Source organism: Strix uralensis, chromosome Z (assembly GCF_047716275.1).
Source record: "Strix uralensis isolate ZFMK-TIS-50842 chromosome Z, bStrUra1, whole genome shotgun sequence".
NCBI classification, from domain to species: Eukaryota; Metazoa; Chordata; class Aves; order Strigiformes; family Strigidae; genus Strix; species Strix uralensis.
Window position 1 is genome coordinate 27845267 of NC_134012.1, and position 24793 is coordinate 27870059.

The 24793-nt window shown below is 43.3% G+C and overlaps 1 protein-coding gene and 1 long non-coding RNA gene across 3 annotated transcripts; one reads left to right on the forward strand and one right to left on the reverse strand.

The window, feature by feature from the left end:
* Positions 1-4520: 4520 nt before the first annotated feature.
* On the reverse strand, positions 4521-18218 carry TMEM171 (transmembrane protein 171). Of its 2 annotated transcripts, none has more exons than XM_074857112.1 (5): positions 18002-18218; positions 12360-12481; positions 11166-11886; positions 9298-9439; positions 4521-4829 (listed from the first exon to the last, which is right to left on the reverse strand). In XM_074857112.1, exons 3-5 carry the CDS (start codon positions 11794-11796, stop codon positions 4613-4615), a joined length of 990 nt encoding a protein of 329 aa, XP_074713213.1. In that variant the 5' UTR covers positions 11797-11886; positions 12360-12481; positions 18002-18218; the 3' UTR covers positions 4521-4612. The 2 variants fall into 2 exon arrangements, with proteins under 2 accessions (XP_074713213.1, XP_074713214.1); XM_074857113.1 differs by lacking the exon at positions 18002-18218 and adding an exon at positions 16309-17607.
* Positions 18219-18325: 107 nt separating this feature from the next.
* On the forward strand, positions 18326-20049 carry LOC141938360 (uncharacterized). The gene is made up of 2 exons (XR_012627232.1): positions 18326-18725; positions 19516-20049. It is a non-coding gene; the product is annotated as an uncharacterized LOC141938360 (long non-coding RNA).
* Positions 20050-24793: the final 4744 nt, after the last annotated feature.

The window sequence follows — 24793 nt, forward strand, 5'->3', positions numbered from 1 at the left end:
TTTTCCTGTAAACTGCCCTCTCTTTGTAAGATATAATTTCCTCTAAGCCTCCCCACATTTCTCCCATCATTTCCCCAGACAGTGGCAATGCTGCATTCATGCAGCTGTCAAGGTCTTAAGAGATTACTGGATCACATTGATTTTTTAAGGCCAGTAATTTCCTTTGCCAAGTAAGTGTATGTTCTAGGAACTCACTTAAACATGCTGGTTTACTAAATGCAACCCCATTTACCTGGAATAACTCCTTAACAAATGAAAACAGTTTTGTGAAACCTAAGGAATTGGTCAGAGGGAGGTTTTCAGAATAGGTGCTGTTTTCTGATCTCAATACAGTTTTGTTACCATCTGCTTCAGGGACCTTTCCCCTGAACACAAGCACTGCTTTGCTTTCTGTTCCTCTACATAATTTTCTATCATAAATGCAGACTTCCCCTGCAGTGCTTGCTGCTGGAAGCAGGTTTTCTGTAATGCTCTCCATCTCCTCAGTTCTCTAACCTGTTCAAAGAGTCATTCTAGTAAATACTGGCAGGCCTTCACTTAACCCTTTTCTCCTCTCCTTCTGCTATTAATTTTTACATAGTTGTTCACATTATCAGCCTGTTGTAGTGAGGTTTTATTTCCTTACATGCCTGTCATATAGTTAGGGACTTAGTCACAGAATGTGCAGAAGGTGCCGTATAAAAAAAAAATTGTACCATGGTATCGCACACCTATTGGCTTTAAAAAGAGTAGATACAAAGTATCACTCTGTAACAAAACATTCAATGTCGGGGTAAGGAGCCAATAATTTGACTAAGACTTTTTCCTAGAGGAAGGCGACTGCATGTGGCATCTGTAGTGGAAAACACAGAATCACAGACTCATCTAGGTTGGAAAAGACCTTGAAGATCATCTAGTCCAACCGTTAACCTAGCACTGACAGTTCCCAACTACACCATATCCCTCAGCGCTATGTTAACCCGAAATGTGTAAAAGCAGTACCTAAAGAACCATCATGAGTGGGACTTGCACCCTGGGGCCCTGTACTGTTCCACTGCCAGCCTCGAAGTGTAAACAAGCTGCGAGGAGCAGGTTCAGCCAGCTGCCCACAACTGCATCTACCTGCAAGGTGGTTTTATATGCTCCCAGGGAATGTTGTCTTGTCAACAGGCACACCAAATTAAAGGTATTTCCATACCTGATTATTCAGATACATGCATGTGTGGTAGAGGGAGGAGCACAGATCTAGTTGAAGGCTGGCATGTTCGCTGCAGAAATGTGGAGGTATTGACAAAAATGTCTGCCTGGACACAGAAATGCCCCACAAGCCATGACTCTAGAGATAGGATGGAAAAGAAATAGATGGATACAGTGTACCAACCACAAAAGGGAAGGATGGGGTGGGTGCGATCCAGCAAGAGCTGGTATCCTAAAAACATAGCACCATTGCAGACATCTGTGCAATCTCAGTTTTTCAGATGAGTTAGTTAGCTTTCCATTTTTTTTTTTTTAGCTGTTGGTGATGCAGGAAGGAAGACTTCTCCTAGAGAAGAGGCATCCATTTATATTTTCCTGAATCCTTCTCCAAAGATTGTAGTGTTGCAGTTAGAAGCTGAGCAATGCAGCAAGGAAGAGAGACCTTAACTTCACTTACAGAGGATAAGCAATCTTTACCTCCCACTTTGCCTGTTTAAGTAAGTGTGAATCAGTAACCAACTTGATTTGCTCCCTAGCATTTGTATGTCAAGCACTTAAGCTAACCTTAGAGCAGAAAGGGGGTTATAGCACCATTAGTGTGACAGTAAAGTATCTCACTTCCTCAATAAAAATGCTGTTCTGTATTATTTTAAGCTACTTTTATAGTTTTACAAGGTGTTGCTTCCTTTCTAATACAAATATTTCACCCCTACTCCCCACATCAAAAATTCCTCCCACTAAAGCCATTCACTGAGTGGTAGCCTTCAGTGGTGAAGGCAGATCTGCCAGTTTCTTACTCACATTTTCTGACCTTGCTGAAACAGACTTTGGTAACACACGAAGCAAATACTGTTGCCCTTGCTATGTTAGGTCTCTCACTGCTGAGCAGATTATGGACATGCATCCCGCACATCCACTGAGTTTGCAAGGAATGATTATCCAAGTCAGAAATAGAAGATGATAATACAGCTGTATGTTAAACAATTTCCTAAGCATGTTCTCAAAATGATACAGAGAGAAATTCTGTTTTCAAACCTCATTTTCATAGGTAAATAACAACTACCCTTCCCAGGAAATTCGGGGCTGACTCCAGAGTCAGGTCAGCAGCTTTCTAAAGCATGATTTCCATAAAGACTGCTTTTTTAGAAATAAAGTGATCCACACTGGAGACTCTGCAGTAGAATATCGAAACACAATAACCTTGAAGAAAACCAAAAAGATCATGTTTCAGTTCCAGAGGACTCAGCTCAGAGTCAACATGTTCTACTTGATTGGTCTCTTGGGTACATCTTGGGAACAACTGATTGAGCAAATTGCAGGCAGCACAGAAGGTAATACTTTTACAGTCAGCAATCAGATGTGACTGTATTTTTTTTTAAGATGGTGACATATTTCAAGATTTGTTTAAATGCTTTTTGATATTTAATCTCTTCAGCAAATGAGTGTTAATTTGTAATTCAAATAACAGAACAAAGCCAACACGGGTCTTTGTTTACATGGGATTTTTTAAGTAAAATACCCCAGCTTCTATGCTTGCTATATAATAGCATGACAAATCCAGAGAAAGAGACAAGATCCTTTGATGTGTGCAAGCTTTGTGTGCCCGAAGCATGCAGGGCGGTGGGCACCACTGTTAAAAATCAGGTTAGTAACAAAAACTACAAAAAATAATCAGATGGTAAACCACAGCTTGGATTACAGCAGGCATTCAAAGAACACCATCTTTGAAAAACTCACTAAGTAAAAAACACTTGAGATGACAAAATGTCTGCTGGCTTTTGTGGATCCCCTTTCTTCACATAGACATTTACCATGGCTAAGTCATGCCAGTTTAATCAGCTCCCACATACTAAATCCCTCTCTGTTCTGTGTTTGCTCAGTACTCTGCATGCATAAGCCCCTCAGCTCCATTACTGGCTAAATATACCTCTCTCACTGGCTGGTTTGGTTTTGTGTTGCTGCACAAAGAGCTGCTCTAGCATGGCTGATGGATCAATGCAGAGGTAGAAATAAATTGCCAAATGCAAGAGCTCCTGAACATCTCTCTAAAGCAGGTGAGAGGAATGTTCATAGGAGGACATGAGGCAATCACCTTTCTCTAGGCACAGGAGGGAACTTGAGTGCTTAATACACAGCCTGGCATTCTGTTACAGCCTGGTTCCCTGAAATTCAGTGTGGCAGAAGACAAGTTGGGGAGTAGTTGAGGTGCCAGAGCATGCAGATGTTTGGAGATTCAGCTGAACAAGACAGAGATTGCCCTTGCAAGATGTTTTAATGCTGGTAAGTTCACCATGCTGAACCAAACCTAAACAGTAGCTCTGCCACCTGCTGCTTCTAGACACAGAATCAGGTCTGTTTTTCTCAAACAGGGTTCAGAGCAAGTTGCAAAGCAAAGGTCAGCAGCAACTCACTTCCTGTTAATTATCCTTACCTGCTACAAGTAAATCCTTGAGTTTGGGAAGGGGTGCAAGCATTCGCAAAATAGAACCAGAACCTGTTGTCATTCCATCCCAAGGACAGGCAGCTACTGCTAACTTAGGGGCTGCACAGGGACAGAGGAGCTAAGGGGGCTGTATTTCTGAAGGGTCTGTCACGTGCTGTGTCACTTAAAAACATCTGTTGCATGTGGTTCCATGAAACTGCCTCTCTTGCATTTGCTGACAAGTAATGCCTGCACCTGCAACACACCATTGCTGAGTGGCACTCACATGCACAAAATAAGCACTCCTTGTATAAACCATGAGTGACAATATATAACAGTAGCATAATCCCCCTGAAATCAGACATTACCATAGTTAAACTGTTAGCCTATTAACTATCCTCAGTGTTGATTTAGGGCCCTTAACTGCTGGCTAAAACTGATTTTCATAGGGATTATACTTATGTAAGGGCCACAGAGGGTCTAAATTGAGCTACAGCATGTTTGTTACCAGGCAGGCCAAAAAGTAACCATTTAAATTCTCTGTAGCATACTTGGTCCCATTCTTAAACACCCCTATTTGTGATGCTCTCAGAGTACACATAAAGTCAATAACTTTGCAGACAAGTATTTTCCACAAAGTCATACAAAAATAGAAATAAAAACACTTCCTAATTGTTTCTTTTTTGAAGCTCCAAGCAGATTTAATTAAAATAAGCAAAAAAAGTTGGTCTCTACTTAGCGCCTCCATTACATAAAGAATGACTAAAAACAGAAACTGAAGCTGTAACAGAACAAGAGCACTTAACGTTCTTGCAGTGAACTGAATCCCTTCAGACTACTTGCTCAGAAGCCTAGCACTATCTAGTATTTCTTGAAACCCAAATTAATCATTTATGCTTTTTGATGAAAAGTTACACACAGACAACATTATTGCTTTTATTAAAAAATGTAAATAAATTCCAAAATTGTAAATCTCAGTGTTTAATTTAATTATTAAGTCTAACTGCCAGTCCTCTATGAGCTGGTGTCAGATGTGGCTAAGAAGATAGATGAAGAAGACGGAAAATATTCATTATTTGTTATTGATGCTTTTTCTTCGTATTTTGGAGGCGCTTCAGAAGAGAGGTATAGCACTGGTAAAATATCTGAAGGTGAGCTGCTTCCAGAAATTGTATATATGGTTTCGTAGTCTCTAACAGCAACTGTTCTTTCATCATCTGCAAGTTGTGCTCTATAAAACACAAAACTGCATATTAGCATAATTAATTTCTCTACAGTGAGTCAAATTTCACCTGACTTACATAAACATACATGTATGCACACACTCCCCAAAAATCCCTGAAGCAAAGAACTTGCATAAGCATTAGGATTTCATTCTGTGGGCTCCATTATGACTCATATGAAAATTCTATTACTTCAGAGGGGAAAGGCAAACAAGCTCCCTTCTAACCTTTCACATCACCAGTCACAGCCTCGCTTATGGGTATTAGCTGCTTCTGGCAGGGCCACCTCACAATCTTATTAAACCTTCTTCTGATCCTTAGCTCCTAATGTATCTTCCCTTTTGTAGTCTATCACAGACACCCCGTCCCTTACGAAAGACAGTTACTAGACTTAGAATTGCATCACAAAAATTACAGTTCTTAGCCATCTGAGATCTCATATGAAAGGCAACTTGAAACTTTCATTAAGCTTTCCAGCAACCCCTGACAAACTAAGGAGTAGCATTCCTGCTCAGAGCTGGAGAAACAGAAGCAACTGGACACGACCAGACTGCTAAGATCCCAGTGACAGTCAAGGACGGCAGCCAAGTATCCACCCACCTCTGACTGCCATAACTGGATCCCAGCCGGTTGCACCCGCACAGTTCTGGTACCCTGCTCATCTCGCCCAGGAGCTCGCTCTCAGCATATTGCCTCAGCTGCTTCCCAAGGAAAGGGAAGAACTCGTTCTTCATGACTGACTCCCAGAGGTGACTCTCACCTTTGTGCATACATCTGTACCTCCACCAGTACTGTGCGAGGAACAGGAACATGGAGCACAGTCATCTCATCTTCAGTGCTGTTACTGGTGTGGGAGGGTGTGAGTTTAAAGAAGAGAGACAAGAACATACTACAAGACAAATGCTGAAGTGCTACGTAACAGATTGCAGGAAAAAACCAACTACTTCTGGGATCAGACCATGACTCAGCTTCTTACAAGCTCTCTCATCCAGCACAGCCTCTACCACAGCACTTGCTGACAGAACATAGGGCAATGGATTGAAGAGGCAAATCACATTTACCTAGTAACCACCCACGTACGAAATGAGTATTGCCTTACAGCTTTGAGATCTTCAACCATGGCACTATGTCAGGAGGAACAAGGCCACTGCCTGTCCTCCATGAAAGGGCTTGGGAACCAATTTGCACTAGTCAGGGTGCCGTGGCTACTACCAAATGCTGAGCCATGGGAGAGCATGACCAAGTAAAATACCCATAGGTGGTATCAACTCACAGGGTCTCTGTGAGGAGCCTGGGGAGCATAGAAATGCAACAGCTAGAGCACCCTCAGCCACAGAACACCAAAGCAGGAGGTCAGGGTTTCTGCATCCAAGGTTGAGGCGTTTTGTCCACGCCACTAGAAACTGCCTCAACAAGCTGGGCTACAAACTGCCTCTTTCTACGTATGTTCACAAGACAGAGAAGTCCAGGCAGGCAATCAACGATGACTGAGTTGATGGGATCGCACACAAAGTTTGGAGCACCAGAACTGGACATCTGTGGGCTGAGGCAGTTGATCCAGCTGCAGGGGATTTTGTAGGAGAATGGGTGAAGGAAAGAGGGGCCACCTGGTATGTGTACCAGCAGGGAGAGCCCACAAGAAGCCTGAGGAATTGGCTTTTTCACCATTCCTCCACCACCCTCTGTTTTTCCTTTTTCAGTGCAGAATGTGCTACTTGCATTCTTTCACACCCTTTGAAAATCCACACATTTTACCAAGCACATGGGCAGGCAGCCCACGTCTGAATTCAGGACCTGAAATTACAGCATAGAGAGGACCTGTGACTCTCAGTTTTGTGCATTGTACTTTTACAGACAGGTGGTACAGGAGTCATGCTGTCTCTCAGCTGCTTGCAAGGCTACAGCAGAATATGTATCTTGCCATACTTCTCCCAGTTATCCACTTCAGCCTGGTCTTCTAAACACATTTAAACTGAAACAATTTTTGAGGGTGCCCTTGGGCCATATTCAAATCGGCTGTCTCAGGGCTACCAGAGGTCCAGGTTCACACTCAGGGCATGTCATTTCTTCACACACATCCATTTGCTTTGTATGCACATCTGGGATGTACATGCCAGAAAGGAGTTACAGTGCATGCCTGAGCTGTAGCACAGACAGGCTCAGTGTGGTGCCTAACTCCAGGACTAGCAGCAGCTGGTATGAAACACCTTCCAGCTGTGGACACCTTCACCCAGCTCAATAAGAACACAGAGGCTTCATGTAAACTCCTCTTTCAGCAGCAGGAGTTTATTTTCTCTGCTGCTTGCTCTGGGTGTCCTTTGGTTGCAGTAGTATAGCTCTGATAACTGACACATTTCATTTGCTATCTGAGAACTATCAAAGACTTTCATACTTAACAAAATAAAATGTTTCTTCTTCACACAACAGTTTGTGCCTGGTCATGAGAGCCACTGCTCTCTGAAAAGCACTTCTGCTTGACCAACCCCAATATCTTCTCATCCCCGCATCTACCCTTGTCATCCTGAATTGGCAGGCGTTTAGGACACCGAGTAATCAACCTGTTCTCACCAGCTTTATACAAGAAGTACTCGCTCTGAAACAATTTAAGCCTAAAACCAGCAGACTGAATGAATTATGTGTGTAGCTAGGGTTTATTAGGCATTGCATCCCTCAGCACAAGTCATCAACCTCAAGCTGGACCTCAGTCCGGAATCAAACACTGAGTGTCTCCCTTTCCTAGGTGGTACGTACATGATCACTTTTTGTTTGGGGGCCAGTCCCGCTGTGCACTAGAGTGTTGCACTACTAGCAAAGAAGAGGGAGCAGGGGTTTTGATAGAGATGTATTTAATGTTAAAAAAAAATGATCTTGAGAAAAGGCAGAAGGACAGTCTGGCTTGTGGTTATAGAGAGAGAAGGCAGCATCTGCTGTCTCCAACAAAGGTGGTGAGAAAATGTTTGGAGGAGGGCACTAGGAAGTGGAAGACAATACGAGTTGTTGTTGATGGTGACTGACTAGAGAAGAGTGCCTTGTACAGTGGGGCTGAGCCTCAAGAATCCACCAGGTATACTTCAAAGGATGACTAAAAAACCACAGACATGGCTGCACGCAGCGTGGTAACAAAAATAAGCACCATTGCTAACACAAATATCCTCTCCTGTGGCATTTAGGTCTTTGGGCAGGAAGAGGGTTCGTGCTTGCTTGCTTCAAAAGGAAGATTAGCACTAGAGTTCTGAAGAAGTACCGACATCAGGCACACAGCTGGTACAGCTGGTCATGGAACGCACTGCCTCATGTGAGTGAAGAAGTCTGGAGTATAGTGGAAAGCTATTAAAACAATGGCCCAACAATTACTATGATTGGACATAGCCAGGCAGGCTGGAGCTCTTGCTGCAGCGATGATGCTTAGGATGCTGCATTTACAGTCTTGTAAACTAAAGTTATCCAGTGAAAAAGTCCTACACTACCTACTGACTCACAGATCAAAAAAACAAGCTGACACAGGACCTTCCAAAAGCAAAAGCCAAGTCAATTCTGGATCATTAAGTACCTAAAAAGAAGTTGGGAGCTCTAGGCTTGTGGAATCTAGCTCTCCTGGCCAGATCTAGTTCTGGGTCCTAGTATGTAGCCCTTGCAGCGGCCTCCTTCATCCTCAAGTTAGCAACCCACTGGTGGTACCCTCCAGGAGATAAATAACCCTGCAAGTTCTTGTGGTGCAGACAACTCTTCAGTCAGCAGCTCTTGCTCACTGAGCTTGGTGGTGGCAGCATCCAGCAAATCAGCTGAACTCAATGTACAGAAGAGTGGCTGCATGGGTAAGGTACAACATCTTGAGACGAAATTGGCATTACAACCTCCCTTTTAAGCTCCCTGGAGCCTCCTGCATTTCTGTAATATCAAGGTATCCTTTTATCTGGACACACTGCCACACCAGGAACAAGGCAGACCAGCACAGGTCTCACTTCCTCAAGGCAGTGAGATAAGGGTCACAGGGAGAACAGGACACATTAAAGTGGTGTTCCCAGGGCCCATGGATAGGTGGCATGAAGGGTTTGCTGCGTTGGTTCTACAGAGGCTTCCTAAAATCTGGCAGTGTCGTGGTTATGCCACTGGGGCACTGCTGTCAGGGGCACCTTCTCTTGGACAATCTGTGGAAGAAATCTAACCTAAGTATATTTAAATAAAGCCAGTGATTCAAGGCTTTGTCTTCACTTCAGAAGTTCTTTGCAGTCGTAATAAACTGGTAAGAATTTAACCCTCACAAAGGACACACTGTGGCTTCTGATTCCTCTTTTATACCAGGATATTTTAATGCCACTTCAAGTAAGGTATCTGAAGTAAATTGAGTGATGCACTAGAAAAACCTTGTAATGCCTACTAGAGAGTTAATTCACAGTGATTATTTAAGAACATGGTCTTAGATATCTTGAGAAACATATTAGCTTTCCAAAGACTGAGAAGAAAACACAGTCTTACCCATCGCTGAAGACAGAGTGGTATGGTGGAGGATTTTCACTTGTAGGCAAAACACCTGACATAAGACAATGTGTTACAGTTGGTGACACAGGGTCAGCAAAATAAGGAGGTGGTGGAGGTGGGAATACCATTACAGCATCACCTAGGAAAAAAATGACCAATTAGTACCTCTGAAAAATTGGGCATCACTGTTCATTCTAACTGCATCCTAGAATATTTCCTGACTTTGGAATTACAGTATTTGTACTTGTCTACCTTCTGAGATAAAGTGAAATGATCCCACATACATATATTCTGGGCTGTTAAAGTACATTGGAGGTACATTCAAAACCAAAATTATCCCACAATAAAGATCCAGCATATTCACAAATAGAAGATTTCATTTAGAAAATACAGCTGGGGAGGGCAAGTGTTCCATCTAGCAAAGAGACACAAATCCCTTCATTATTGGCTGTCTTCAGAAGCTGGAAGTACAAAGCACAGTTACTGTTGGCTCACTTTAAGAATAGGTATTTTAGTTTTCCTCACATATGTAACATAAGGCATTTTAAGTTTCTCCACATCTACTGCAGTGTTATAACAAAGTATTCTAGTCATTAATAGTTCTGATGACTGACTTTGTGTGCTTTCAGTTTCCCTACTAAATTACTCATAGCTGAAGGCACACCACTAACATTAGTTCCATAATGCTATCAATACATAATTCACTGTTAAGTGTACTGTGCAGCATATCTACCAACTTCAACTTTGTAACTGAGGAGTTTCAAATTTATTTTTTTTTTTTTTAAACAGAAAGTTTTTATCAGTCACTGAGCTTGCATAATTTATATAAACAATCACAGCTGCCTGGCACCTTGTTTCTTTTGTGATTTGTGTGCAGGGACAGGTCAGGGAACTTCAAAAATAACAAGTAAGGTGGGGGGTGTTATTCTAGCTGACTCACCACTGTTCCAGAATGTCACTATGCCAACCAGACCTCAGCCTTCAGCCTTTCAGTTTTACTTTTCCTGATGGAAGCATAAAAGGAATTGACTAATTTTGCTTTTTCGTCTTTAAAGACAATCTGAATTCCTTTCTACAACCCTTTGATTTATCCTGGTCGCTGGAAAACTGACTTTAAACCCTCATGTTTTCTAGGGGTCACCAGGTTACAGGTCTGTACCTTGGTTTAGACAGGCAGAAGGAAAAAAGTTTTGCATAGTGAATTTCAAGTCCAGTCAGTCAGCAATGATGAGTCAAGTAATACTATGATTGACTCATTAATCCTTTCTGAGAGCTAGAAAGTTACCAGAATAATCTATGCATAGAATGTATTCATGGGTATTAAAAGCAGTGCTATATACAGGGGAACATTCCCTGCTAACGTATCACATTCACTCAAATACTGTACAATTAACAGACCATCATGCAATTACATTTGACTGATTAAAGAGGTGACCACGATTAGAAAAACCAAAGCGATACACTGCTTATGAATCAGATTCTCCTGTTTAAGAAGTCAGAACTCAAGGCTAAAATAAATCATACACAGTCACAGAAGCCATTAGATCTGTGATCTGCAGTATTAGCTATACCCTTTGGGAAAGGAAGTTGGATTGGACTAATTTCTGTCAGATTATATGACTTCTTTTGAATAGACAGTCAGACCTTTCTTTTTATGCCAAAGGAGAGGTTTTATCTTTGAAAGGTAACTGAACGGACCATACGGAAAACATATGAGACAAAGCAACATTCTTCTGTATTGGCTGTTTTGACATGCCAGAACTGACGTGCTTAGAGCTCAAATGAGTGATATTCAGAGGTTAATCATTAGTGGGAAAAAGGCCCTACTAACGCTTAAATATAAAGTTTACACATTATTTACCCACCTACTGTAACCTGAAAAGATTCAGGGCTCTGAGGATGTTCTTCACTTTCGCAAGATTCTTGGTTGAGATTTAAGTTTTGTTTCTTTTTAACGTGAGCTATCACGAAGAAACACAACCCAGTGAGCACAATCAAAGGTCCCATGATTTGAAGTGACAGGAATCCACAGCCCTGGAGGTCCACATCAGAACTGCCGGTGTGGTTGAGCTGTATGCTGTGCCAGCTGGGGCTGCAGCCAGGAACCCAAATGCCCAGGATACTAATTAGCATTCCACTAGTTAAAAACAGGAATCCAAATATGAGAAACTGCGCAAACTGGCAGCTCCCACGACAAAAAACAAAGCTGTACACCTGCTCATTTTGCAATTGTCTTTGTCTTATATACAGCCTGGCCCTTGATCGTGCCAGTAAAACACAAACCAGTCCAGTTACAGCCAGCATGGGCCCAGCAGCCTTAAGGACCTCACTACAGTCACTGAAGGTTCCAGATGGGCAGGACTGAAGAATAAAGACTGAAAGCAGGAATCCAGCACAGAGCAACACAGCTCCAAAAACAAAAAGGAAAAAAATAAGTTTCCCATGTTGTCCATTATTTCCTTCACCTCCTGGTGCAGGAACAGCCACTGGATACATTACAACAGAATCTCCTCAAGCAGATGATTTGGGTGTTTTTGTGTTTTTTTTTTTCCTGTTAGCATTAAGTGGCAGAAAACTACAGTAGATCTGTGAACATGAAAATACACGAATCAAAAGAAGAAAAAAAAACCACAGTGAGACTAGCTATATTGTAATATTTACTTTTGTATTTGCTACTCAGCTGATATGGTATACTCTCAGTGTATTTTCTGTTTTGTACCTCTGTTATGGATAAATGGCCTAATCAAGTTTGCTGCCGTTGAATGCTGATGAAAAGACAGAACTTGCCTCATAGTTAGACTGAAAACAGCTGTAATTGGTGTTGCACAGCTAAATGAATTGTTTCTTTAGATACACAGTCTTATGATTAAGGGGACATTACTTTCAAAGGCTGAATCTTGGGAACAAGGACAGGATAGATTTCCCCTCAAAAACAGAGAGCTAGGGGAAGTGTCTGTAGTGAATGGCAGGAAGTACCAGCTCTTGAGAAAAAGAACCTTAATGCAAATGAGTATTAATGACTATTGGATTTTTTACCAAGTAAATCTTCTAATACATACCTTTTCAAAGCATATAAATCTTGCTTCTCCTTCCACAGGCAATAAAGACTTTTCTGTTTCTCTCCTTAAATCAGCTTCCTGTCCTATACAGCTGCAATACACAAAGGATTTTTGGTTCTGTTCTGAAAAGACAAACAAAAAAAAAAAAAAGAAAAAAGCCATACTAAGGATCATACACTTCAAGTCTCACTGATTCCATAGTTAAAGTTGGTAAGCATATCGCTCCCACACTTCAACTTCTCCTACTCCTAAATCCTTTGTCTGTGCTCCAAGAAAGCTTTAAGATGAAATATAGCAGAAGTGTCTCCCAGAGGACTTCTCAGCCCACAGGAGTCTAGATTCAGAAGTAAAACAGAAGAAAACAGAAACTAGTGCTGAGGCCAGTAACAATTCATATGGTAGTATGGATGACAAATCTGCTGGATGTGGACAAACAGGGGCAGGGAAAGCCTGACTGCAAGTTAGGCCACAGTGTCATCCAGTGAGCTCTACGGGAAAAAAAAAAAAAAAAAATTATTTCTGCCATTAGTTACAAGGAAGTTTGTGCTGCTCCAGCACTCTGGCCTACAGGGCTCAGGTGGACACCTGTACTCCATACCATAGTGATTAGCAACCACGGAGATCTTGGTCCAAGTAGCTACCATCCATCATGAGAAAGCTGTCCCCAACCAAGTGTAGGAGGTACTTAAGCGTGCTCATATTACAGTGTTTTAACACTGCCCTCTTTACCTCTCCAGCAGTCTCCCATGACAACTTCATCTATGACTTGGATATATCAGGAAGGATATATAGGGACTGGGGGAGTTTGTCACAGATGGAAGCTGTGAATCAGTTTAGTTACTGTTGTTTGTTAGTTAACCTCCAGCCTTTCCTCTATCAGCTTCCACCGCTCTGCTACTAATTCAGATGACTAGAAGCTAAAAGTCAAGTTAGATTGACGACTCCTTACATATGCCTCAACAACAGTTATTCTGCAAGAAAAACAAAGTAGTATGTGATTTCTGGAAGCAAGCTGTTGAACATGTGTCAGCCACAACAAGCTTCGTGTCACTCCCCAGTAACTGCAGTGCCCCACTGGGATGAAAACAAAACACAACCATAAAACCCACTAGTCACTCTAATACCTAATTATCTGTCTGCAATGCAAGGCAATCTATCAAGTCATTTTACTTAGCCACTTGTAAGAGTAGGACCCAGTTAAAGAATCGGCTGAACAGATACATGAATGATCAAATTATTAGATGTTTTACTGCTGAATGTTAAACCAGATCAGAAGGCAGAGAGCAGCATGCAGGTAAAAGGCACAATAAGCACAAGACTCAATGGGCAAGGAAACAGGCTACACCACAGAGCAAGAAGGCCAGTACAGGAAGCAACAGTCTCCCAGCTGGCTATCCCAAATAGAAAAACTGAGAGACCTCCCCTAATGCATCCCATTACTGTGGTCATTGTAAACTATGTCTGCTAAGTGTTTCTTCATTGTTCTGAATTCAGTCTATCCCTCTACTAAGACTGATGTGAAAAACGGCTAACTGAGGCTCCCTTGGTAGAAGAGTCACAGCTTCACTCTGGGGAAAAAAAAAAGTTTATAGAGAGCACTAAAGATAAGATAATACATCATGAAAAAGAAATTAAAGAAATTCTAATAGATTTCAAACTGAGGACCTTTATCTAATAAGCACACTTTCAATACTGCATGAGCTGGAGTCAGTGTGAAGGCTCTACTGGTCAGAGAAAACTGATTCAGTTCCTCGATTTCACTAGTCTTTCCTAAGTTAATGAAATTGTTTCTCATAACTGCATTTGCTCCTTCATGTCTAGAAATTAATTGATCTGGGGTGGCTCTGATTTATTGACCAATAAATGCACAAAACTGAGCAAAGGGCCTCTGAAATACAAAAAGTCTCCAAACAACCCACTAAAGCGCAGTTTCAGACACAACAGTCTTAAGATACTTTTCTGCTGAGGCACATTAACCATTGTAACACCAATACACTACAATTAGAGAAAACACTGAATCCTTTCTTCACAGTTGCCTCTAGGGAAGAAAACATGGACATAAGTACAAGTAAATTAGGACAAAAGGAAGTAATACGAAGAAAAAAAAAATCAAACGTTTAGCCCTTAAAAAGAAAAATCTAGAGATTTGTTCTCGTTACTCAAACACAGCGCCTGCATCTCTTCCACCAATCTTGTTGTTATGAGATGAAGTTAAAACACACATTAGAAATTAAGTATGTGCATATTTTCTTTATTCTTTCAGGCCACAAAAGAAGGAGCATTCAGAACAGTCTGTTGTGGCTTTGAAGATGAAAGCCACAGATTTTATGCTGCAAAATCCAGAAGAGGACTAATTTTCATTTACACTACCACCAAATTTAAATAGAAAACTCAATGCAAAATTTTTATTTATTGTGTTTCAAGAAAAAGTATTTCAAGAAAGAAGTAAGCCTTATGTTGACTATGTGCTTGAAATACTCCCTTTAGATCTGCTATCTCCTCGGGCATACTGACATAAAGGAATATTCCCTACATATTGACCCCACGTCTGAGAGCAGACATGGAAATACCAGGTCAGAAACTGCTAGAACAAAATCCAGTAGTGGGGAGGCAGTTAAGTATGAGGGAAGAGGGAATTGGAAACACAGCTTGTAAAGGAAGTCTGGTTATGAGCTTAACTTAAATGATACAGTGCTTTACCCTTTTGTAAGTCTAACCCATGCCAGACACATAGAACAGGAAATAACATCACAATTTCTTGTCATTTTTCTGTGTAACACCTGTATTACAACTTTCACATCATGGACAAGTCCAAGGATTTTAAAATACAAGTTTTAATGATGAAACTGGGACTTTTTGCTTTCCATTTGAACCTTCAGAATCCATATTGTCCAAGATTTCCACTGCAACACCAGGGCTATAAATTTACTCCCCCTTACTCATTTGAAATTTGATAGCCTCATGCAGCCATATGAATTCAGGAACTGAGGATTAAAAGAAGAAAGCACTGGAAGAATTAAAACACTGTTGTCCCTCTGTTTCATGTTTCCCAGAGTATGCCCTGTTCCTGCTCTTTCACTTGCAAAAGCACCCAAATCATTTCATGCAGAAGGATCAGGTCTAGCCTGTGTTATCTCAAGAACTACAATACCCTGTCAGTTGTAACCCACAATGAAAACCCCATTAGAAGTCACAAGCCATCTTTTTCAAGAGTTTTTCATTTAAGTGTTTTCACCCATACTTCCTATTTTTGAACTGCTACTGGGAAGTTACCACTGCGCAATTATTTTTTTTCCCCCACTTTTCTTCTTCCCAGGTTTCAAATTAAACAATTCCTGACAGGACAAGCTACCTGGAAAGAAAAGTCCTCTCAACTTCATTCAGTTTAACTTTCATGTCAAAATATGAATGGATCTACATTTCCTCTCACTCCCTGTATCTAATTTTGTCCTCCATTCACATCTGCCTCTATACCCATGCCATTTTCTGTTCTTCATCATATCACAGTTTCCTCCCTGGATTGCAGTCTGAACTTGACATTCAGCAGAAGCACCCATCCATGAGCACAGCTGGTTAAACTAAAGTAAGTTCAAGTTTGTTGCCTTCATCCCCACACTCTTCCCTATCCACAGTGTTTTTAATTACTTACATGAAAAGCCAGGGGGAAATGCCCAATAAGATGTACTTTCAGTTTTCTACTTTCAAGCAACATTAAGACTACAAGCACTAACAAGTTCTGAGATGCCAAATATATCCAATTTCACCTCTGGTGTATGCAGTCCCTAATTAGAGCCTGACAGTGCTCTCACCTCACAGAGCTCCCAATGACATCCCAGGACAAAGATTTCCAAGATTTTGATGCTGTGTAAAAAGATCCCTAAGCAGGGAGCTGATGCCACAGAAGGAAACTCTGCCCATATGGGTGAACAAAATAATTGTGTCAGCTCACAGAATAAGAAGGGTTACACTGTGCTGTTATTTACAACCATTGCAAGTGGAGCAGGAGTCAATGTCTGGAGAAGTGCTGGAAAGCAGCTGCAGTAGGTATTTCCAGAAAATGGGATGATTCTTGCCAGTCTCCAGAGATGTGTGCCAGGGATCCTTCTCACCACAAACTGGCAGCATCAGGGATTCTGACCTGTGCCAGACAGAGCTGCACTCCGTGAAGAAGCTGCAACTACTATCCCTCTGGGCTACAAAAGAAAAACAGCTAGAGTAAAAAGTGGTCCACAAATGTTCCCCTCTCATTTTGGCAGGGAAGAGAGTCCTAATGCCATGGTTGGATGTGAGGACCCCAAAACGTGTCTGGACACAGAGAGGAGCTTGTAAAGCAAAGTCTGGTAATCCACTGGTTGGATGCTATGCAGGCAACTATGACAGCACCTAGATTTAACAATGGGCTCTGAAGGGTCCCATGCCTATGGGTGCGATGCTTTTTACACAACATACTGGTGGCACACAAAAGCTGGGACAAAGCAGCTCCTGTTTTCTGGAGTACCTGCAGGGAGACTAGGGAGAAGGTAGACAGACATGGTTAAAGCCAGAGATGACTTTCTTCAAACAGGTAACAGAATTTCTGGCAAATTCTGGGAAGGTCTGTCCCATGGGGCTGATGTACTTCAAAGCAGCAAAAGGCACAGGCAAAGAGCCTTACTGATCTTTGAGAGGATACTACAGTGACCATCAGGAAGCTGTAGGACTCCTAAAGCTGCCCAAAAGCTTCCTGCCCCATTTCTTAAGGTTGGCCTGGGGCATTAAACCACAGTCAACTCATGATCAAGCAATTAAGCTCTACTCCATCTAGAAATGCAGCATCCCATGGCATATACCTCCTCATGCACCAGTCTGTCAGGCATGCTCTCTTCCAAGTCCCACTAAGGTCTTCAACAGGATGGACCATGCCCTGAAAGCACAGATCCCGTGCATCATGATGGAGTGCGAAGCCGGGCAGGGGAGCCTGTCGACCACCTCCCTGCGAGGGAGAAGCACCTGGCCTACACTGGGCCAGCCCACCACCCCAGTGAAAGCCTCCTCGCCAGCACCTCTCCAGCTGTATGCTACCAGCAGCATCCAGAGCACTGTATGCCAGCAGAGCAATTTGTGGAGGCCCCTTCAGAGACATCCCATCCTCTCACAGGAATGGTGTAAAGGTCATTGTGATTAAGCACTGTGGGGAGCTGATAAAATAGGTTTTTCTTACCCCAGGACGTTTATGCCCTGGGTAAACGACACGCAGGGGCCCAGCCCTAGCCTCCACCTTCGAGTAGAGTGAAAAACACGGCAATGACAGCGGCCGAGCCGGCGGCGGCCGCTGGAAGACACGGCACAAGCCCACCCGCCCACCGCGGCCCCTCGCCGGGGGCAGCCGGAGGTCGAGCCGCCCTCCTGCAGCGCCCGCCTCCCACCAGGAAGCCTGCGCCGCCGCAGGGGCCCCCCTCTCCCCACCGCGCCCTGCCTCTCCTCACACCGGCGCGCCCAGGCTCTCCCCCGCCCCCGGAGGAGCAGCCAGGGACCGCCCGCCATTTTCGCGCCCATCCGCTCGCTTTCTTCAACCGCGGCGGGAGCGGTGTCGGGGCCCGGGCAGAGCGGAACAGGTGCGAGAAAGGGTCAGCGGCGAAGGGCTCCCAGCGCCCGCCCCTTACCTGGCCGCGGTGCGAGGGACTGCCGCGGCGTAGCCGGCGCCGCTATTTAAGCACCTGCGCCAGGCAGCGCGCACTTGGGCGGTGGCGGCGCGGGGCAGGGCTGAGCCGAGCCGAACCGCACCGCACCGCCCCAGGGGCCCATGGGCGCGGCGGTGGCTGCTGCGGCACCGCCTCCCCCGGTGCCGAGTGCCCCACCCGGCGGCGGCCGCGGCCTCGGCTGGCGTCGCTCTTCAGCCGCTCCGCCCCGCCCTGCCGCAGCCGGGCGCTTCCCGCCCGGCTGCGGCCCTCAGGCAGGGGGCGGCCGCTGCGGGGATGGCTCCGTCGCCTCTTGCCCGCAGGCCCTAACCGCCTCGGGGTGGGGCTGTGCCGGCAGCCGGTTCCGCGTAGGGCCCTGCCCGCTGCCCTGACGGGTGAGGAGGAGGAAGAGGAGAAGGAGAAGGAGGTGTGGGGCGACGCCTTGTTAGTCACCCCCCTCGAGGCGCTGAGGTAACCCGCCGCCCTTAGCGCTGAGGGCCAGGCTGAGACGATCCTCCCGGATGGTTGTAAACCGGCTCAGCGGCGGTGCGGCTGTGTTTGCCGCCCGGCTGGGGAGATTTCCAAGCTGATGGGCGGGAGTGCGGGCGCAGCTCGCTGAGCAGGGCCATTGCAGGCGTCTGTGGAGGCGTGTGTACGTGGCCAAGGTCTGGTGTGCTCCTGAAAGAACGGTGGCTGTGAAGTGAGACGGGTGAGCAGCACTCTCAGGGAGGTTGTGCCACATCTCCCATTTCAGGAGCCCTTCCCGTCGTTGTAGGCCTCTTAGTCTTACTTCTGCACACTTGGGAACTTGCTAGGCCTTAAAGACAGGTCAAGCTTAGATGTGACTGATTTCCTTCAGTGGTGAACAGTTCAGTCACTGGAAATGGGAGAAGATGCTTTCTGTCTTGATTGCTAGGTGCAGGCAGTGTGGAGGAAGAAGCTGGCTTTGGTAGAAGAGATGAGAGAGCCCTGAAGTGCAGGAAGCAGCTGTGTGAAAGGATGAGAAGCCAGAGGAGAAAGGTCAGCATGTGCCACTTGTAAGTGGGTGTAGCAGCAGTAGGACCTGAATGACAGTGGGACTAAAGCTGCCCTGCTGGTTAGGTGCAGCCTTGTAGCTGGTGAGTTGTGAGGGAAACAATTTGGGTTTATACGAGTCAAAATGAGAGGAGCCAGAACAGGGGTGAAAGGTGGAGTGATGCCTGGGAAATAGATGGCAGAAGGAAAAGGGAGTGGATTAAAGTCTTACTTGAGAAGGAGATAGTTTGGTTAGACAGTGACATTGGGGGAAGATAGGATGTGTAGGTTTTTGGAGGGTATCTGGTTTTGTGTAGAGAACTAGGGAAAATGGAATTGAATGAAGAGCCAAAGAGTGTATGAAAGTACATGTAGGGTGTGGGAAGGAGTTTGTGATGGGTGGAAGGCTTCAAGCTTTCCAGAGTTGTAGATTTCTGGATGTTAGTGACCCTTTGCTGTCTCAACTGTTTTATATCCCAACTCAGCTACCACTGACTGGAAGGTGGGCTTCAGTTGTGCAACACTTGGATACTGCTGTGAAGAGTCTCACGGTTAGGAGAGATGGGGAAGTAACGATTCCTGTATTCTGTGAAGTATTTCAGTGAAGAAAAAAAGCAGGAAATTAAAAAAAAAAGCCTGAAGAGAACAGAAAAAAAGATGAGCACTGTTTGTTATGACCACAAGCCGAAGCTGAAGTCTTACAAAGAGTGAAAGACCATCAAAATGTATAATCAGACTATTTTATGGTGTGTGACAACAGTGACACAAGGAGATTTAGTTATGTTTATATGGCAGTTTTCTAATATCTGATTCTGGTTCTCTTCTTCCAGTATAGACCTTTAATAATTAAAAAATATTTCTGTGGTGCTCATTTTTATATGAAGTATTTTGTCAGGCTAAACTTTCTTAAGTTGTCCGATACCATTGAATGATTGGACTGCTGCTGTGATATGTATTCTCTCTCTTTTCCTGTTATGTAAATACTTTTTTCCTTTTATATAAATACTTTTTGTACCAAACCTGTCTTACGAATTTAACTTAAAAAAAAAAAAAAAAAGTCTTGACAAAAGTTAAGAAGCTTGTTGGCTAGCATCTACATGCAAATGATTTCTCTCTCCAAAGGTTGTCATCAGCTTTTCCCCTTCATCCACCACTTGGGTTTCTTGTAGTGTTGGGCTTTGGGATTTGATGCCTGTGATGAAAGAAAGGATTTCAGGAATATAATTCTTCAGTTTGTGAGATTCTGACTCAGCCTGGCGTGAGTTTTCAGTGGATTAAGTGGATGTTGATTCCTCTCATATGACTACAGTCATAAAACTGTAATCTTGAGCCATATTTTGTGATTTAAGATAAGAATTATTTTTTTAACTGTTTTTTTTTTTTTTTTTTTAAAAAAACCTTTTAATATAGTAACTGTTTAACTATGACTAATGCATATTTTAATTCCAGACCCTAAGTGGTAATATTTGGCAAAAATGGAGCTAAAGTGTTTTTCACCTTACATGAAAGTATTGAGGGAGTTGTTTCTGTTAAGTCTGCACCTAGTTGTATGACAGTGTTTTTTGGATGTTGATGCTAATAGAGAAAATAAATATTTTGGACTGCCAAGGAAAGCAATCCTAGAACTATGGAAAGCTACAGTGCGTTCACACCCGGAGTATGACAGGAAGCCCAGAACTACCAGAAAGTCATTGCTTTTGAAATAATTTCTGGGGTCACAGTGAATAACACTTGTGAAGACACTGACAAGAAGATTACCATTTGGGATAATGAGCAGAGAAGTACAGATGCTAATTTATTGGTTGGGTATTAGTCAAGGCTGTTTTGATGGAAGATGCTTCTTATAGCAATAACCTGATGAAATATAAATGAAAATTGCTAACTTTGCATTCCTCTTTTTTTTTTTTTTTTTTAATTAGCAAACATGCTTATAAATGGCAAAGCCATTTATGTGATTTTGATTGTTTGCCTAATGATGATGGTCTCTAGAAATGAGGGCACAAGTGCAGTAAGTAAGACTAAATGCTGGTCACTTCTAGTACAAAATTCCGCTGTGCAGAAGAGATGGTAATCTGTCACGAGCAATATGAGACTGATCATAAAATCACAGCTGTTAGAGTAATTTTTCTCTAACGTGAAACAGTGGATGTGCTGAGATTGTGCTTCAGTTCAAAACACTAAATATGATCTGCAGAACCTGTTCAGATGTTTGAAAACAGAGTGACAGAATCCAGACTGTCCCAAACTGTCCTGATGAGAATGTAACCACTAGAGAAATATCCAGTGTTTGTAGTTCACAGCACACTTGAAAGCTTTTCCATTGTTTTTCTGAAATTGTACAAGATCCTTGAGTCAAGGCTGATGCTATTTGCTTTGTTTCAGTGAGAGCTGACCTTTATTAGTATATTTTGAAACGAGCTGCTGAAGAGCGCATGGAGGTAACGCGTAGTAAATTTGACTTTATAAATGGCAACTTGCTTGTTGTGATGGTGTGGACCAAATGAGGTGATGGCGCAGAAGTCAAGAGTGACCCAGTTCTCCGGTTCCCGTTAAGTTCTGTACGGCCAGTTCACGGCAAGCACTTGGTATGCATAGAAACTGCAAAGCTCAGTTGAATAAGAACAGTGTGTTTTGGTTTATTTAAATTCTGGTAGACTCAAAAGAGTTATACTTAGAAATATGAGGATATAAAAATGTTTATTTTATTAGAATTGTCAATTCATAGGCTCAGAAATGACAAAAGCATTGCTGCAAACACTCCGTAAGCTTGTGAACCAAACTTAATTAACCCTGAAATAGTTCTTTACGGTTTGGCATATAGCTACAAAAGAACCACAGAAAAGAGTATCATGCTGACTGTAATGGAAGGGAGGGTGAAGTAGGCACTGAATCCTCCCCCCAAAACAGCAGCCAACTGGGTCTGTGTCACTGTGCTCATGCAGTGTACCTAGTGACCTGTGAAGGTCCCTCCTCCAGGAGGAACTGAGAAAGACCCAATAAGAAAACCAAGCTGACTGCTCTCTTGGGGCCTGGGCATTCCAGGAGTGTTCATGACTCGGCTGGTGGTTTCTGCCTTCACCTCGCACCCTTCCCTCACGTCCTTCTAAGAAGTGTGTGAATGCCACAGTCTTGTTCAGCTTTTCTGTGCAAATCATAGAATCATTAATAGTTTGGGTTGATAGGGACCTTTAAAGGTCATCTAGTCCAATCCCCCCTGCAATGAGCTGGAGCACCTTCCAGGTTGCTCAGAGCCCCATCCAGTCCCAGGAATGTTTCCAGGGACAGGGCATCTACCATCTTTCTGGGCAACCTATTATAGTGTTTCACTACCTTAATTGTAAAGAATTTCTTCCTTATCTCTATTCTGAATCTACCTTCTTAGTTTAAAACCATTACCCCTTGTCCTGTTGCAACAGGACCTACTAAAAGATCTGTCCCATCTTTCTTATAAGGACCCTTTAAGCATTGAAAGGAAATTAAGATGTTTGGAGAGAAGTGATTAAAAGTTAATAAAATTCAAAGAGGTTATGCATTAACCGTAATAAAAATCAAATAGCTTTGTTTTGCCAGGAGAGGTAGACCCGTATCTCACATCTGCATCTTAATTTTTTGGGTTTGCTTATCATGCTTGCATTTGATTTTTAAGAGAAAGGTGTGACAGATGCTTCAGCTGGTGATGCTGGTGGTGCTGGTAACCCTTAACCTGTCACACTGCACTTGAGATCGGGAGATGAAGGTAGGCCCCATGAGTGTTCCTGCATGCTGCACCCGTCAGGATAGGGGTCTGCGGCAGACACCCCTTCCCTGGTTGAAAGCTGTGCTGCCTCTCACAGTGAGGAATCGAAGGCAGCACAAGGAGCACGAAGGAGAAGGGCAGCTTGGTCGTGCTGAGGAAGGAAGCAAAGGGGATGCAAAGTGGGATGCAGAGCTCTTCCATTTCTTCTCATTCAGTGCACACAGAGACCCAGTCTGGACTTGAGGAAACCTTTCTCTGTGTAAGCTGCACGTTTCTAAAGCAGCCTTAAAAGACTTGTAATTTTTGGTTTAAGTGTTCATCATCAGTGCCCTTATTTAAAAGGAATACAAGGCCAGTCGGTTGGGTATACACCAGGAGAAAATGCACATTGAAGTGTGTCACTGACTGAGTTCAATTAACTTCTAAATGTAAATGAGTAAGTGGCCCCAGTCCAGGAGAAACCCCTCACTAGAATTCCTCACTACGAGAAAGACATTGAGGTGCTGGAGCGTGTCCAAAGAAGGACAACAAAGCTGGTGGAGGATCTCGAGCACAAGTCTTGTGAGGAGTGGCGGAGGGAACTGGGGTTGTTTAGCCTGGAGAAAAGGAGGCTCAGGGCAACCTTATTGCTCTCTACAACTACCTGAAAGGAGGTTGTAGCGAGGTGTGTGTTGGTCTCTTCTCCCAGGTAACAAGCAATAGGACAAAAGGAAATGGCCTCAAGTTGTGGAGGTTTAGATTGGATATTGTGAAAAATTTCCTCACCGAAAGGGTTGTCAAGCACTGGGACAGGCTGCCCACAGAAGTGGTGAGTAACCATCACTGGAGGTATTGAAAAGACGTGTAGATGTGGTGCTTAGGGATGTGGTTTAGTGGTGGACTTGGCAGTGTTAGATTAATGGTTGGACTCGATGATCTTAAGGGTCTTTTCCAACCTAAATGATTCTATGATTCTGTGACTCCAAGGGTTGAGTGTTCATTTCTAGGCTACAAGGTCAGACTGCTTACTTCGTGACCTGGGAGTCTTGTATTTTGGTTTGCCAGAGGTCTGCATCAAGGTGTTTTTGTCTTCCCGTTGTGTTACATTTTCCAGAGCTGTAGGTGCTGGTTTTACAGCAGTTTGAGTAGAAGAGAAACCTTGAACTTCTCAGACTGAGGGTAGGTCCCAGCTGGAAGGTTATTTGCAGGGGAGGATCTGTTTGGAAATACACAATGAAATCTGCCATTTTGAGGTTCACACTGTTGAAAGGGCTTGAGCTGAGTGGTCAAAATATGCTGGTTTACATCTATCTTAGTGAAAGGATCAATATGTAAATGACAGATGGTGACACTATATCATCAGTTTGTTATATCAGGGCTAAGGGTGTTATACTTTTGGATTGACACATGCTGAATGGGAAGTAATATCTCTTAAGGCTATAGAGCAACCCTTACCAGGTTGTATGCCAAATGTTATTGGCTTGATAGGTATTTTGAACACTTCTAAGTAGAGCATACAGAATATGTTGGAGGCATGTCAGTGCAGGTTATGATTGCAGAGGTCTTCTTGCTTCCAGCTGTTCGTATTTATGAAGTTCATGAGAGCACGGGCATTTGCATGGAATTCACTGGTTCATGAACTAACCAAACAGTTAAGTAAGTGATGTAGGTAGGTGGATTGCTCTCAAACAACAGAAATTTCTTTTTAACAAGCCTACTTAGTATTTAGAGAGGAGGACTTCCACAGTGAAATTCAGATTTCGCTATGTTTCACTACTGATTTTTGTGGATAAATAAAATGAGCTGTATAAAGCTCAGTTTGCCTGCTGATATTACCAGGCCACACATCAAATGAGGGCTTCATCACACTGGGCACACTTTCATGTAGACCATATCCCTGAGAAGGTTTAATGATGCCCTTGATTAGGGGTATATAGAGCTGAAGGAAAGGTAAGAAAATGATGCCCTTGATTAGAGGTATATAGAGCTGAAGGAAAGGTAAGAATTCTGTAAATACTGTTTACTGTCCCTTAGTAACGCTATTTTGA